This window comes from Rhinatrema bivittatum, chromosome 1 (genome assembly GCF_901001135.1).
Source record: "Rhinatrema bivittatum chromosome 1, aRhiBiv1.1, whole genome shotgun sequence".
NCBI classification, from domain to species: Eukaryota; Metazoa; Chordata; class Amphibia; order Gymnophiona; family Rhinatrematidae; genus Rhinatrema; species Rhinatrema bivittatum.
In genome coordinates, this window is record NC_042615.1 from 335,016,410 (window position 1) to 335,032,740 (window position 16,331).

The 16,331-nt window shown below is 46.9% G+C and overlaps 1 protein-coding gene across 1 annotated transcript in view; it reads right to left on the reverse strand.

Moving 5' to 3' along the window:
- Positions 1-16,331, reverse strand: part of PPEF2 (protein phosphatase with EF-hand domain 2) — a 93,737-nt gene that overhangs the window by 12,531 nt on the left and 64,875 nt on the right. Inside the window, exon 13 of the mRNA XM_029609819.1 lies at positions 15,589-15,752. Within this exon, the coding sequence (XP_029465679.1) occupies positions 15,589-15,752 (164 nt within the window). The remainder of the gene's footprint in view (positions 1-15,588; positions 15,753-16,331) is intronic.

Genomic DNA, 16,331 nt, shown 5'->3' on the forward strand with positions numbered 1-16,331 from the left:
CTCCTGCACTGCCATCTTGCTTTGAACTCAAAAGCACTGCCTCCCATCTCTCAGTAGAGAGCTGCTTTTATTACCTACCCAGGGGCCTGGCTGTCCCAGCACCCTCAAAGGAAGGGGCAGTATATGAATGGTTCCTCCTCCCAATTACAAACCTATACTGCACTAACTAAAAGGAGTCAACTTGGGCTCTACTGATAATTTATTATTTATTTATTTAGAATTCTTATATACCGACATTCTTGTACAATTGACAAATCATATCGGTTTACAATCTAACAGAACAATCGCGGTTGAGGCGTTACATTAAAACAAAGCTTCTAATAGAGTAAATAGAACAACATAACGGTGGCAGCTAAGGCGTTACATTAAAACATAGGGTCTAGTATAAATATGAGAATAAATATGAGAATAAAAATGAGAACAAGTGAACAAGTATAAATATGAGAACAAGTGAACAAATCGAATGGAGCGTAAAGTGGACCCTGAAGGACAATTATATTCTGTTATGTCCTTTGACCTGTGTCAAAATAGTCTTGGGAATCCGGGAAGGCTTGTCTGAAAAGCCATGTTTTGAGGTGTTTCTTAAATGTTTGATGACAAGGTTCTTGACGAAGCTCCGGAGGCAGAGAGTTCCAAAGGGTGGGTCCAGCTGTCGAGATTGCACGCTTTCTTAGTGAGGTTTTGACCGGTGGGGCATATAATGAACCATATAATGGATCATATAATGAACCACAGTGGGTCATTGCAATTAAACCCTGAAATGTTACTTCAGGGGAATAGATGGAAATATTTCATTCAAACTTGTTCATTCGGATTTCCACTCCCCCTATGCATGACTCTGCACTTCTTGGCATTGAATCTCAGCTGCCATATCTTCGACCACTCTTCCAGCTTCCTTAAATCCCGTCTCATTCTCTCCACTCCTTCCGGCGTGTCCACTCTGTTGCAGATATTAGTGTCATCCGCAAAAAGACAAACCTTACCTTCTATCCCGTCCGCAATGTCGCTCACAAATATATTGAACAGGACCGGTCCCAACACCGATCCTTGTGGTACACCACTTAAAACCTCCCTCTCTTCAGAGAGAGCTCCATTTACCATCACACATTGTCTTCTGTCGTCAACCAGTTTGCAATCAAGGTCACCACCTCGGCACTCACTCCTAAGCTTCTCATTTTATTCACCAGTCTCCTGTGCGGGACTGTATCAAAAGCTTTGCTGAAATCCAAGTAGATGACATCGAGCGCTCTTCCTTGATCCAATTCCTTTGGTTCTGACATAGGGTCCATGCCAGGAACTCCCAGGTCTTCAGGGTCTGGGAGACCAGGGCCAGTAATTATCTCTGTGTAAAAATCAAAGCATGGTCCAGTATGGCTCCAGGCCTGGAGGGATTTTCTCCATGCTCCAATGAATCTGCATCTCCTTCTTCGTCCATGGTGTCCGGGTCCCTGTCATGGATATCTTAGTGAGGCGAGGCATGCTGATAGGGCTGGGAGGGAGAGGCCTTCCCAGCTGGGGCTCTGGCTGGGCAGGGGCAGTAAGCCGATTGTGCCTGAACAAAGGCTTGTAGGCCCTGAAAGAATTCCAACCAAGAGAAAGCCGCTGGGTCCATATTTAGCCCAGGAAGAACTGGGATAGGTGTCGCTGAACTGCCCCTCTCGTGGGGGGCCGCCGCCCCGGAATTGTTCAGGTCCGGGGTGCTGCCAGATAAGATCATGACTGACCCATCCTCCGACTGGGAGGAGCCAGACTTGGAAAATTTCTGAGAGTCCAGCCCTCCCTGGACTTCCTCACACTACTATCACAGGAAGGATTCCAGGTCAGGCTGCGCAGCCCTAATATGGCAGGCAGCACAAAGGGAGTGTCGTCTGAGCTTCTTTGCTGCCGGGGCCATTATACTCTGTAGCTTGTGCGTGCAGCCGGATAGTGCCTATTGAGCATGTACAGGCCCGCCTTGGTGCGCTTAAATCTGAGTGGCCAGTTGTACATGTAGTTATGGGCAGTTATGTGCTTAGTTATGCGTGTAGATATGCGCACAGGAGTGTGCATGTTAGGCGCACTAGGGCTGGTCCGCACCATGCATACTGATGGACAATGGGGAAAAACGGCGCCGCAACAAAACCGCGTGCAAGATGGTGCCACCGCAGCCCGCCACATGGAGTGCCCCCAAGCTGAAGCAGGGCCTAGTCTATCGGGGGCCACTCAACCTGCTCAGAAACCCCCTTTCTTCGCCCTATTAGGGTCGGGAATGACATTGGGGTGGTGCGCCGAACAAGGAGACCAGAGGAAAGACTTACCGAAGACCTTCCATGTCTCTGAATAAGAGGAGTTCTCTACTTACCTGGGCTCAGTGCTTACCGGCTGAGTACAGAGATGGTTTCCAGCTGCGGGGGGGGGGAGAGGGTTTAGGCCATCACCACAGCACTCTGCTTCCTGCACTCGCTGCCTTTCAGCTGCTTCAGCAGCAAAGTCCATGCCGAGAACCGGCTACCGAACCAAGGCACACCTCTGAGGGATCTCGGAAACCACCTCAGGAATTCTCAACCGGGGGAGCGACCCTTAGGTATCACCACAGGAGAGCAGGGCTCAATCTTCTCCAATTTAAAAGTAGAAATTTGAAGATAAATTTTCCTCATCTAAAGAGTACTGTGTTCCTGATAGGAGACACAATCCACAACTGGATTGTGGAGGTCACTGCAGGGGTATATCTAGGGTGACATCAGCTTTGAAACCTGACTCTGTCTCCATCTGCTGGCAGGGGAGCATAACCCATTGGTCCTGAGTCCATCTGGCTTCATGCTAGGAAAATATCTTTTGTGATGGTAGTTTTCTATTTGGCTGTCCAGGTTGTAACTGTTTTATGAATAGAAACATAGAAACATAGAAATGACGGCAGAAGAAGACCAAATGGCCCATCCAGTCTGCCCAGCAAGCTTCCCTCATTTCTTCTCCCATACTTATCTGTTTCTCTTAGCTCTTGGTTCTAATTCCCTTCCACCCCCGCCATTAATGTAGAGAGCGGTGATGGAGCTGCATCCAAGTGAAATATCTAGCTTGATTAGTTAGAGGTAGTAGGGGTAGTAACCGCCGCAATAAGCAAGCTACACCCATGCTTATTTGTTTTTACCCAGATTATGTTATACAGCCCTTATTGGTTGTTTATCTTCTCCCCTGCCATTGAAGCAGGGAGCTATGCTGGATATGCGTGAGGTATCAGTTTTTTTCTTCTCCCCTGCCGTTGAGCAGAGAGCTATGCTGGATATGCATCGAAAGTGAAGTATCAGGCACATTTGGTTTGGGGTAGTAACCGCCGTAACAAGCCAGCTACTCCCCGCTTTGTGAGTGTGAATCCTTTTTTCTTCTCCCCTGCCGTTGAAGTTATGCTGGATATGCGTGAAGTATCAGTTTTTCTTTTCCCCTGCCGTTGAAGCAGAGAGCTATGCTGGAAATTTGTGATGTATCAGTCTTTCTCCCATGTCGTTGAAGCAGAGAGCCATGCTGGATATGCGTCGAGAGTGAAGTATCAGGTACATTTGGTTTGGGGTAGTAACCGCCGTAACAAGCCAGCTACTCCCCGCTTTGTGAGTGCGAACCCTTTTTTCTTCTCCCCTGCCGTTTAAGCAGAGAGCTCTGCTGGATGTGTGAAGTAACAGTTTTTTCTTTTCCCCTGCTGTTGAAGCAGAGAACTATGCTGGATATGCATTGAAAGTGAAGTATAAGAATGGAGTGATCAAGCTAGTTGAAAGGCATCAGGAATAGAGGAAAGTGGAGGTAGTAATTTGGATATTTGGTTTGGGGTAGTAACCGCCGTAACAAGCCAGCTACTCCCGTCTTTGTGAGTGCAAATCCTTTTTTCCACATTTCCTCTTGCTGTTGAAGCTTAGAGTGATGTTGGAGTCACAGTAACCATGTGTATGTTTATTGAATAAGGGTATTGTCTCCAGGCAGTAGCCATCATTCTGGCGAGTCACCCACTCTTCTGCTTTCTAATTTAAAGTTTATTGACTATAACAGCAAGAAAAAAACATTACAATAACAGCCCTTCGGCTAATACAATAGTTTATGGTACAATTTCCATTTATTTATCCCCCTTCCCTCCCGGCAATATTGTAAATATAAAACAGCAAGTAAATGTTATATCACATGAAATAGCATATAGAGGAGCATGACATATGTAAACACGATATAATATGCAAAGTCAGGGTTGTTCTTCTTTCAACCATTTGATATACAATTCTCATTTCTTATTAAATTTCTCCAGACTATCATGTCTCAAAGCTGCCTCTGTTGATGGACAAGAAGTTTGCTTCCAATGAAACGCTAGGGATAGTCTAACCGCTAGACAATTTGTAATAGTAACTCCTGAATCGAACCCAGTGCATCAGGAACTGGAATACTTAAAGGTATCTTGACCCTTGGGTATCACTTGCTTAGTTATCAACTTAATGAATGAACACCCCCCCCCCCCCCCACACACACACACACACACACACACACAAGACTGAGGTTTGAATGAGCTACAGGAGAGAAAAGAACAGAACAATACAACTATGTAACCTGAGCCTCAAGCTCAAGAGATTGAAAAGGTTGGCAGAGGTCCTGCGCTGAGGATACGTAACTGATCATTGAATGGATTAGTCATTAGGCATTCAGGTAGGGAATTTGCATGTCACAGTCCCCTGGACTTCTGTCTTGTAGGAAATATCTCTAACAAAAAATGCAGAGGATTTAAACTTCTACATTTCAGAACTATGAATGGGGAAGGGATTTGTGAGAGAAATGTGCTGGAAGACAGTACTGGGAGGCAGACAGATTTTCACTCTGATTAGCAGGGGTATTCAGACACGGATGTGAATTTCTCAGACCAGGAGGATTGACCAGGCAGGATAGAGGGGCATGTACATGACCCCTTTCTCAGGGGTCCTGCCTGATGTGACCTATACAGAGTCAGACAATAGATAAAGCAAAAGCCAGGCTGAAAGAAGGTAACTCATCTAGGTAGGGTAACAACACATGACTCTATAAAGGAGCCAAAATCACTGAATGCAAAATCACCCATGAGCCTACAGGAGCTGTAAGCCCAAGCCAGGGAAAAACCTTCCTATCAAGGGGAGAACTGAAGGCAGTGGCAGAGATCAAGTGGTCCCCCCATGAGCAAGGGGACCACAGCGGCAGTCCGGCAAGGTGGAGTCTGGTCCCCCAGGAAGATGGGAGCACCAGAGGTAGATCGGTAGGGTAGAGTCGGGTCACCTTAAGAAGGCGAGGACCCCAGCAGCAGACCAGGAGGCGGAGTGTGGTCCCCTTGAGCAAGGGGACCCCAGAAGCAGTCCAGTGAGGTAGGGTTGGGTCCCCCCAGGAGGGTGGAGGTCCCAGCGGCAGACTGGGAGGCGAAGTCGGGTCCATCAGGGGGGAATGTTTTATAATTAGTGAGGTTTGGGTGGACCCTTGGACACTGTGGCAGCTGACCATGCCCACGGGGGAAGTCCCATGAGGAGCCACAGGTCAGGATCAGCTCTGGACACACAAACACAGATAGTCCTTTATTTAGACAGTTTGAGAAGCCACCAGAGGTGGCAGTAGTGAGTAGAAGATGTAGCCTGGCTGGGCTAGTAATCCCCAAGGCGCTGGAACAGCGGTTCCTCCGGTAGCAGTGCTGTAGTGGACAGAACTGAGAAAGTGAGTACAATAGAGCATTCACAAAGTCCCAAATATGGAGAAGCCCCGAGATAGGGAGAGCTGGCCCTCGAGGAGCGAGTACCAGATCCCTGGAGGTAGAGAGACTTGTTGGCAAAATACTCACACAGCTGTTCCACGTAAGAGATGGTACTGGTGCTGGAATGGAGGCAGGCCCTCGAGGAGTGAGTACCTGGTTTCAGGGAGACAGCTCTGAGGACTGGATGTTAGCAGTACTCATTGATGGTGTCTGTAGCGAATTCTTCCAAGTAGAAGAGGAGATAGATGCAAGCAGCGAGTCAGGGAACATGGGCCCTTGAGGAGCGAATACCCGTTACCTGATAGCGACCTAAAGAAGCAAAGAGGCCCCCGAGGAGCGGGTACCCCGTTAGCAGAAAGAGTCCAATGGAAGTTGGAAGGCAGAGTAGCTGGGTACGGAGAGCGAATCCCATCCGTAACATTACCCTTGCTAACTCAACGGCTAACAATAAACAGTAGCAGCATGACGTCATCACAGGGGGACGCCCCTGAGGAACGTGCCAATGAGAAAATAAGAATGAGGGCTGCGCGGTGCGCGCACCCTAAGGTACTTGGAGAGCATGGTGGGAGGCAGCACCCAAGCTGGTCCGGGGATGCCGGAGAGGACGGCAGACAGACGCCGTGGCAGCCAGGCGTCCATGAGGAGCAGGAGTCGCCGCAGAAAAGGAAAGGTAGGCGGAGTGAAGCCGTCGGGAAGTGACAGTCGCAACAGTACCCCCCTTCAAAGGGCGGTCTCCTCTGCGGGTACCAGGTTTTGGTTTCCAAGGATACGAGAGATGAAACTGATGGAGCATCTCTTTGTCAAGGATATTAGCCAGAGGCTCCCAAGAATTTTCTTCAGGGCCAAAACCTTCCCACGAAAGAAGGTATTCCCAAGTCTTGCCTCGTCTTCGGACATCAAGGACGGCTTCGACCTTGAACTCTAGGTCATCTTCTGCATTGATGGAAAATGGTTCCTGAGACTTGGAAGAGAACTCACTGAGAATGAGTGGTTTCAAAAGTGAAACATGGAAAGCGTTGTGGATATTTAATCCAGGTGGTAGCTTCAGACTGTAAGTGATGTTGCCAAGACGTCGGAGGATTGAAAATGGTCCAACATAGCCAGGAGCAAATCGAGTGGAGGGTAACTTCAGTCTAAGGTGCTTAGTGGATAGCAGGACTTTGTCACCAGTTTGAAAGACAGGCGCTTTGGAATGGTGAGCATCATAAAACCTTTTGGCTCGATCACTCGCTTTGAGTAGCATTTCTTTCGTCTGAGTCCATAATTGATGGATATCATCAGCAGTGGATTGAGCTGCTGGGGATGTCACTGAGAGCTTCAGTGGAAGTGGCAGTGATGGTAAACGTCTATATACCACTTCAAAAGTTGTTGATCCAGTGGATGATGCTGGATGAGAATTAATGGCGAATTCAGCCCATGGTAACAGTTCTGCCCAGTTATTCTGACGGCAACTCACATAGGCCCGAATGAACTGTTTCAGGGTCCTATTCATCCGTTCTGTTTGGCCATTTGATTGAGGATGATAGGCAGATGTATAATCTAGAGAGACGTCGAAAAGCTTGCACAAAGCCTTCCAGAAGATTGCTGTGAACTGTGATCCGAGACTATGTGCTTCGGTAGGCCGTGAAGGCGAAAGATATGGGTTATGAAGAGCTTCGCAAGCTCCAAGGCTGAAAGTAAGCCAGACAGTGCCACGAAATGGGCCATCTTGCTGAAGCGGTCGACTGTGACCCAAATGGTATTCATACCTCCAGAGAGGGGAAGATCAACTACAAAGTCAGTAGCGATAAATGAACTGGAAATAAATTCGATGAGTGAGATAATCAAATTTGCAGATGACACAAAATTGTTCAGAGTAGTTAAATCACAAGCAGATTGTGATAAATTGCAGGAAGACCTTGTGAGACTGGAAAATTGGGCATCCAAATGGCAGATGAAATTTAATGTGGATAAGTGCAAGGTGATGCATATAGAGAAAAATAACCCATGCTGTAATTACACAATGTTGGGTTCCATATTAGGTGCTACAACTCAAGAAAGAGATCTAGGTGTCATAGTGGATAACACATTGAAATCGTCGGTTCAGTGTGCTGCGGCAGTCAAAAAAGCAAACAGAATGTTGGGAACTATTAGAAAGGGAATGGTGAACAAAACGGAAAATGTCATAATGCCTCTGTATCACTCCATGGTGAGACCGCACTTTGAATACTGGGGTAGATTTTCAGACGAGCGCGAACAGCCTACTTTTGTTTGCGCTCCAGGCGCAAACAAAAGTACGCTGGATTTTAGTAGATACGCGCGGAGCCGCGCGTATCCACTAAAATCCTGGATCGGCGCGCGCAAGGCTATCGATTTTGTATAGCCTGCGCGCGCCGAGCCGCGCTACCTCCCCCCGTTCCCTCCAAGGCCGCTCCGAAATCGGAGCGGCCTTGGAGGGAACTTTCCTTTGCCCTCCCCTCACCTTCCCCTCCCTTCCCCTACCTAACCCACCCGCCCGGCCCTGTCTACACCCCCCCCTTACCTTTGTCGGGGGATTTACGCCTCCCGGAGGGAGACGTAAATCCCCGCGCGCCAGCGGGCCTGCTGCGCGCCGGGCCGCGACCTGGGGGCGGGTACGGAGGGCGCGGCCACGCCCCCGGGCCGTAGCCACGCCCCGTACCCGCCCCCAAAACGCTGCCGACACGCCCCCGGAACGCCGCGACGACCGGGCCCGCCCCCCGACACGCCCCCGACACGCCCCCCTCCGAGAACCCCGGGACTTACGCGAGTCCCGGGGCTCTGCGCGCGCCGGGAGGCCTATGTAAAATAGGCTTCCCGGCGCGCAGGGCCCTGCTCGCCTAAATCCGCCCGGTTTTGGGCGGATTTAGGCGAGCAGGGCTCTGAAAATCTACCCCACTGTGTACAATTCTGGTCGCCGCATCTCAAAAAAGATATAATTTCGATGGAGAAGGTACAGAGAAGGGCTACCAAAATGATAAGGGGAATGGAACAACTCCCCTATGAGGAAAGACTAAAGAGGTTAGGACTTTTCAGCTTAGAGAAGAGATGACTGAGGGGGGATATGATAGAGGTGTTTAAAATCATGAGAGGTCTAGAATGGGTAGATGTGAATCTGTTATTTACTCTTTCGGATAGTAGAAAGACTAGGGGGCACTCCATGAAGTTAGCATGGGACACATTTAAAACTAATCAGAGAAAGTTCTTTTTTACTCAACGCACAATTAAACTCTGGAATTTGTTGCCAGAGGATGTGGTTAGTGCATTTAGTATAGCTGTGTTTAAAAAAGGATTGGATAAGTTCTTGGAGGAGAAGTCCATTACCTGCTATTAAGTTCACTTAGAGAATAGCCACTGCCATTAGCAATGGTAACATGGAATAGACTTAGTTTTTGGGTACTTGCCAGGTTCTTATGGCCTGGATTGGCCACTGTTGGAAACAGGATGCTGGGCTTGATGGACCCTTGGTCTGACCCAGTATGGCATTTTTCTTCTTCTTTCTTCTTATGATATGCGTCCAGGGCTGTTCCGGAACTGGAAGCGGTTGCAGCAATCCCCACGGTTGGCCAGAAGTAGGTTTGTGCTTGGCACAGTTGGCACAAGATGCTACTTAGGAGAGTGTATCTTCCTTGATAGTTGGCCACCAATAATACTTCTGGAGCTTCAGCAGGGTACAGCGTTGACCAGGATGGCCAGCCAGCTTGGAATCGTGCACCCAATAGAGCACTTTCTTCCTGAGGTTTTTAGGCACAATGGTTTTACCAGCAGGCACAGTATGAGTAGCCACCAAGATGACTTTCTTCGGGTCGATAATGTGCTGAGGTTCTTCTGGAACATCCTCCGAGAGAAAGGAGCATGACAAGGCATCAGCTCTGGTATTCTTGTCTCCGGGGCGATATTTGAGCACGAAGTCAAAATGGTTAAAAAATAAGGATCATCTGGCTTGTCTATGGTTAAGATGTTGCGCATGGCAGAGATACTCTAGATTTTTATGGTCCATAAACACGGTAATTTGATGTTGAGCACCTTCGAGCCAAGGCCGCCATTCCTCGAATGCCAACTCAATAGCCAGGAGCTCTTTATCTTCGATCCCATAATTCTTCTCTGCCGGAGAGAAACATTGCAAGAAGAAGAAGCAGGGACATAAGGATTTGGAGTCTCCAGTTTGGCTCAATACAGCCCCCACACCGAATCAGAAGCATCGGCCTCCACGATGAATGGTTTGTCGGGGTCTGGATGATGCAGGCATGGTTCAGTGGAAAAGGCAGTCTTTAAATTCTCGAACGCGGATATGGCCTCCGCAGACCATTTAGAAGCGTTGGCCCCTTTCCAGGTCATTGCAGTTAAGGGCACAGTTAAAGAAGAATAGTTCTTTATAAAGCTTTTATAGTAATTAGTGAACCCCAAAAATCATCTCAGGGCCTTCAGGCTGGTAGGTTGGGACTAATTTTTAATACTCTCTAATTTTGGGGGATCCATCTGGAAGCCATCTTTAGACACAATGTAGCCAAGAAAAGGCACAGAGTCCTTATGGAATTCACACTTGGATAGCTTGGCGTAGAGCCGATGTTCTCAAAGTCTTTGTAGTACTTGTTTGATGTCCTCTAGATGAGTAGACAAGTCCTGAGAAAATATCAGGATATCATCTAGGTAACACTACGTCACTCTTGTACAATAGGTCCCGCAAGATGCCGTTCATCATGTTCTGGAACACAGCGGGTGCATTGCACAGGCCGAAGGGCATTACTAAGTACTCAAAATGACCATCTCGAGTGTTGAAGGCTGTTTTTCATTCGTTGCCACTGCGAATGCGAACTAAGTTATAGGCTCCCTTCAGGTCAAGTTTCGAGAATATCTTGGCACCTTGAAGCCGGTCGAACAGCTCCGAGATTAAAGGCAGGGGATATCAATCTTTGATCGTGATCTCGTTCAGTCCTTGATAGTCGATACAAGGATGTAAGGTACTGTCCTTTTTCCCCACAAAGAAGAAGCCTGCGCCGGCTGGAGGCTTCGATGGTCTAATGAATCCTTTCTGTAAATTCTCCTCAATGTACTCAGACATAGCCTTATTCTCTTTTACAAAGAGTGGATAGACACATCCTTTAGGAGGTTCAGTGTTCGGTTTCAGCCTTATGGCACAGTCATAAGACCTCTGTGGAGGAAGGATGTCAGCAGCTTCTTTAGAGAACACATCACTGAAAGATGCATATTGAGGCGGCAGTCCTGGCATCACTGAAGTTGTAGGCATGCAGAGGACAGGAGAAACCTCCTTAAGGCACTTGCCATGATAACCTGGGCCCCAGCGGGAGAGATCCAAGGTGGCCCAGTTGAATTGAGGCTGATGCGCTTGCAACCAGGCTAACCCCAGAACGATAGGGTGCATGGCCTTCTCTAACACAAAGAAGGAAATCAACTCAGTATGGAGGGCTGCGGTACGGAGAGTTACCGGTTCAGTGCGACGGATCACATCACCCGGCAAAGGCTCTCCATGGATAGATAAGAGCAGTGGAATCTTCAAAGCGAAGAGGGGAATCCTCAAATGTTCCACTAGGCGTCGAAGTATAAAGTTGCCTCCTGCCCCTGAATCCACCAGGGCAAGAGTTTGAATTTTGGACGGTCCGCAGTTCAGGTATACTGGGAGAGAGAGCGGAGGAGAGGACATGGTAAGGCCTAAGAACAGTCCTCCTGCAGAGCTTAGGCCCGTCCATATCCCAGATGAATTGGGCATGTTGGGACATTGTGACCACCTTGTCCACAGTGCATACACAGGCCATGGCTCTTCCGAAGTCTTTTCTCTTGTGAAGTCAGGTGACTGCGACCAAGTTGCATCGGTTCCTCTCCACTGGCGACTGGTATTGCTGGAACCATCTGAATTGCAGGTTTAGCATGAACCTCCCTCTGAACTGGTCTTTTACTAGACTTGAGTTCTTTTACCTTGTCATGAAGCCAGTGGTCAATTCTAGTAGCCAAAGCCACTAGTTCATCCAGCAAGTCAGGTGTCTCACGAGCGGCCAGCTCATCCTTCAAGCGAGTATCCAGACCTCTGAAGAAGAGGGTTTTCAGACATTTGGAATCCCAGCTTAATTCAGTAACAAGAGTTTTGAACTCTATTGCAAAATCAGCAAGTGGTCGGTTGCCTTGCTTCAGGTCCACCAGAGCAGAACCAGCAACAGTCACTCGAGCAGGATCATCAAAAATGGATTTAAATATATCCAGAAATCCGTCAATATCCTGCAGAATTGGATCCTTACGTTCCCACAGCATTGAGGCCCAAGAGAAGGTCCTTCCATCAAGATAAGATAGAATATAAGTAGTCTTGGCGTAGGCTGTGGGGAAGTGAGAAGGCTGTAATGCAAAATGCATGCAGCACTGATTTAGGAAACCTCTAGTTCTTTGAATCTCTCCAGAGAAACGATCTGGAGCAGCCAGAGGTGCCATAGTCTTTATAGTTACTTCAGGTAACTGACCTTCATTACTGGAAGCAGCGCTTTGATTCTTCTGTGCTGCTGATGGAACGCAGAAGTGAGTTTCTCCAATGCGTCTTGTTGTTCAGCAATGCGCAGGGCCAGGCGGGGAATGGCCTGCAAGGCATTGAGCTGTGCCGGATCCATGGAGTTAGCAATCTGTTATAATTAGTGAGGTTTGGGTGGACCCTTGGACACTGTGGCAGCTGACCATGTCCACGGGGGAAGTCCCATGAGGGGCCACAGGTCAGGCTCAGCTCTGGACACACAGATAGTTCTTTATTTAGAGAGTTTGAGAAGCCACCAGAGGTGGCAGAAGTGAGTAGAAGATGTAGCCCGGCTGGGCTAGTAATCCCCAAGGCGCTGGAACAGCAGTTTCTCTGGTAGCAATGCTACAGTGGAGAGAACTGAGAAAGTGAGCACAATAGAACATTCACAGAGTCCCAAATATGGAGAAGCCCTGAGATAGGGAGAGCTGGCCCTCGAGGAGCAAGTACCAGATCCCTGGAGGTAGAGAGACTTGTTGGGAAAGTACTCATACAGCGGTTCCATGTAAGAGATGGCACTGGCGCTAGAACGGAGGCAGGCCCTCGAGGAGCGAGTACCTGGTTTCAGGGAGACAGCTCTGAGGAGTGGATGTTAGCAGTACTCTGTAGCGAATGGCGTCTGTAGCGAATTCTTCCAAGTAGAAGAGGAGATGGGTACAGGCAGCAAGTCAGGGAACATGGGCCCTCGAGGAGCGAGTACCGGTTACCTGATAGCGACCTGACAGAAGCAAAGAGGCCCCCGAGGAGCAGGTACCCCATTAGCAGGAAGAGTCCAATGGAAGTTGGAAGGCAGAGTAGCTGGGTACGGAGAGCGAATCCTATCCGTAAGATTACCCTTGCTAACTCAACGGCTAGCAATAAACAGTAGGCTTAAATATCCGGGCAGCATGACGTCATCACAGGGGGACGCCCCTGAGGAATGCACGAATGAGGAAATAAGAATGAGGGCCGTGTAGCGCGCACGTCCTAAGGTACCTGGAGAGCATGGCGGAAGGCAGCGCCCAAGCTGGTCCGGGGACGCCGGAGAGGACGGCAGACAGACGCCATGGCAGCCAGGCATCTATGAGGAGCTGGAGGAGTCGCAGAAAAGGAAAGGTCGGTGGAGTGAAGCTGTCGGGACGTGATGGTCGCAACAGTTGGCATTGGCAAGAACCTCTCAGTGGAGCATAAGGAGACAGAGCCCCCCCCCCCCCCCCCCCAGGCCAACACTGCCCACCAGCCCAGTTGCATCGGTTCACTTGGATGAGACTGGGGAAAAAGGGGGAGGATAATAATGCTTGAGTAAGTGGGAACCCACAAGGTCCCCTCTATTCTATATGGTGGTATACTGCCAAATTGCCAAATATTAAATGTACTTGCTACCTTGTAGAAATGTATATAGTTGTGTAGACCAAGACTACTAACCACGAGCATAGAAGGTGCTGCTTGACATCCTAATAGCAGTGGACACAGGCATGAGGAAATGTATATGCTTGTTTAGTCTAATAAACCTGTATATATTTGTTCTTACTGCCAGCCTTGTTCACAGTCCCATTTGTTTTCCTGGGGGTGAAGGGAGGGAAATCTCATCCACTAACAACTTCTTCCCAGGTGGAGGCACCAGGTGCCAAGAACATGAGGACCGATGGAGTCTGCACTAGGGGGGCTCCTGCCAGGCTGGTCCTGAACCCAGGAACACCCCATGAGGTAAGCGGGCAAGAGGGCATTAAATTAAGTATATCATCCCAAAAACTTGTCACTTTAGAATATTCCTACCAGATGAGGATCATAGACTCCAAAGCACCACATTGTCTCCAACAATCTGGAGTACCATTATTATAAATTTTATGAAGCCTCTCTGGAGTCAAATAGCAGTACAAAACTTTATATCCATTTTCTACCAAAAGTGATGAAATGGAACTTTTACTGACTGAAATAAAGCATAGATGCCAGATATCCTCCAAAGTTGCTCCCAGATCAGCTTTTCAAGACATTATATGCTTCAACTTAGCTGGTGACTCTCCAATTAGATTCTTATATATATTAGACATTATCCTGTTAATCTTCCCATTACCATCACACAACCCTTCCATAAACGATTTGCCTTTAGAAAGTGCCAAACCAGCTTGTGTAGATTTCATATAATGACATAGCTGAATCAACAAGATTATATTTGTCCCTAAATACCGCAAAAACAACAGGGGAATCGTTAACCCAGAGACGCTCCAAAGACCATAAGCCTAAACTATCCCAACTAATAAAACTGAGTGAAGTCTAAGAGGAAAATCTCTATTAAAACCTAAAGTAGTCTTTAAAAAAAACCTCTCTACGCCCCACCAGTGATCTTTCCAGCTATCCCAGATCTTCATCGTAAATTGAGTATATGGAGAAATATGAACCGGTAAGATTCAAAGTTTCCTGGGTAACCAAAACTGTGATTTAATTGGAACATCCCTCACAATAGCCTGTTCCACATCTGCCCAGGGTTTAGAATTATTTTGCAAATACCAATCTACAACGGCCCCCATCTGAGCCACTGCATAGTATTTTTTTTTAATTAGGAACACCTAGGCCACCTGCAATTTTAGGCAAATATAGAATTCTTTGTGCTACTCTTGGCGGTCTCCTTCTCCAAATAAAGCTAAAGACATGTTTCTGCAATTGAAATAGACAATATTTGTAAAAGACAGGAGAACCTAGGAAAGACATTCATTTTAATAGTAGCAATCCTTCCAAACCAGGAAAGATTATAATATACCGTTCCCATATATCCAGATCTCGACAATCATTGGATATCCCTGAAGGATAATTCAGTGAAAACAAATTCTCTGGATCAGAGCAGATGTGTACCCTCAAATATTTTAAGCACTTTTGTGGCCATTTAAATGAGAACTTTGATCTCAGTAAATTAGTTAATTCCACATCTAAAGAAATATCCAAGATCTCAGATTTATCCATATTTATTTTAAAGCCGGAGATAGCCCCATATGTCTCCATTTCTCTTATCCAAGCTGACAAATGACTGCTGTTTTCATTCAAAGTATAGTTGCAAAAAGTGTAAGAAAATATCACCAACCATTTTTTTTTTAATGAAAAACTTACTTTTTTTCCCACCTAAAAATAAAACAAAATAGGTCAACACAGCAGCAGTTAAAAAACCAATAGCACAGTGACGCTCAAAACAAATATTCTTCTGGAATGAAATCATACTTTGAATAAGAGTACAAAGATTTCAATTTACAAGGCCCATATTTGAAAATCATTTACCACGTCAGCAGTGAGTTCATACAAATTATTGTCAGCTTAATTTTTTTGCATGAACTGAATTAAGTGTACATTTTTGCATTATTTCTTGCAAAATCACAGAGCACTAAATATCAGAAAATACCTCTTGGATTGGGTGTGGTATTGCCAGTTCATCAAACCAGGAGATGTAGTTCAGCATCCCATCAGGCATGCTATGTACGAGCTGTGGTCTTAGCATTCGCCAGGGTAATCCCAAATGCAAAACACATTCCAGAGCAGTTGCCCAGTCACTTAATGTGATGACACCTGTATGATAAAAAAAAAAAAAAAGTCACCAAATATATTCTACTAGGAGGTTCCTATTGCAGGTAAAGAAAGGATTAAGCCCTTAATTCATAAATCCTTCCAAGCGGTGCTATATTTTTATTTCCCATTTCCTAGCAATCATTTTGGATTATTTCATGTTTATAAAATTTCTTTAAAACTAAAATGTCATAAATGATGGATCATGACAACAACTTAGAAGAGATCCACAACAACTAAAATATATTTTATATCTTAACTCCAGTTGCCAATAGGCCTTATACAGGACAAGCTGAATCTGGCTTTACCCCATTGGGGAAGGGGGGGGGGGGGGGTTGGGGAAGGGGGAGATGAGACTTAAGGGTCCAGAGAGGAAAGATGTATATCGGAAAGGAGAGATGGGGGACTTAAGAGACATTCAAATCCACCAAAAGTATAAATAATGCGCAAAAAGCAATTCTTGTCCAGCAGAAAGAAAATGATAAAACCTAGAGGTCTCAGCATGAAGCTCCGAGTGGGGCAGACTTATGAGTAACATCAGAAAGATTTTCTTCACAGAAAAGGAGATGGATGCAAACGAGC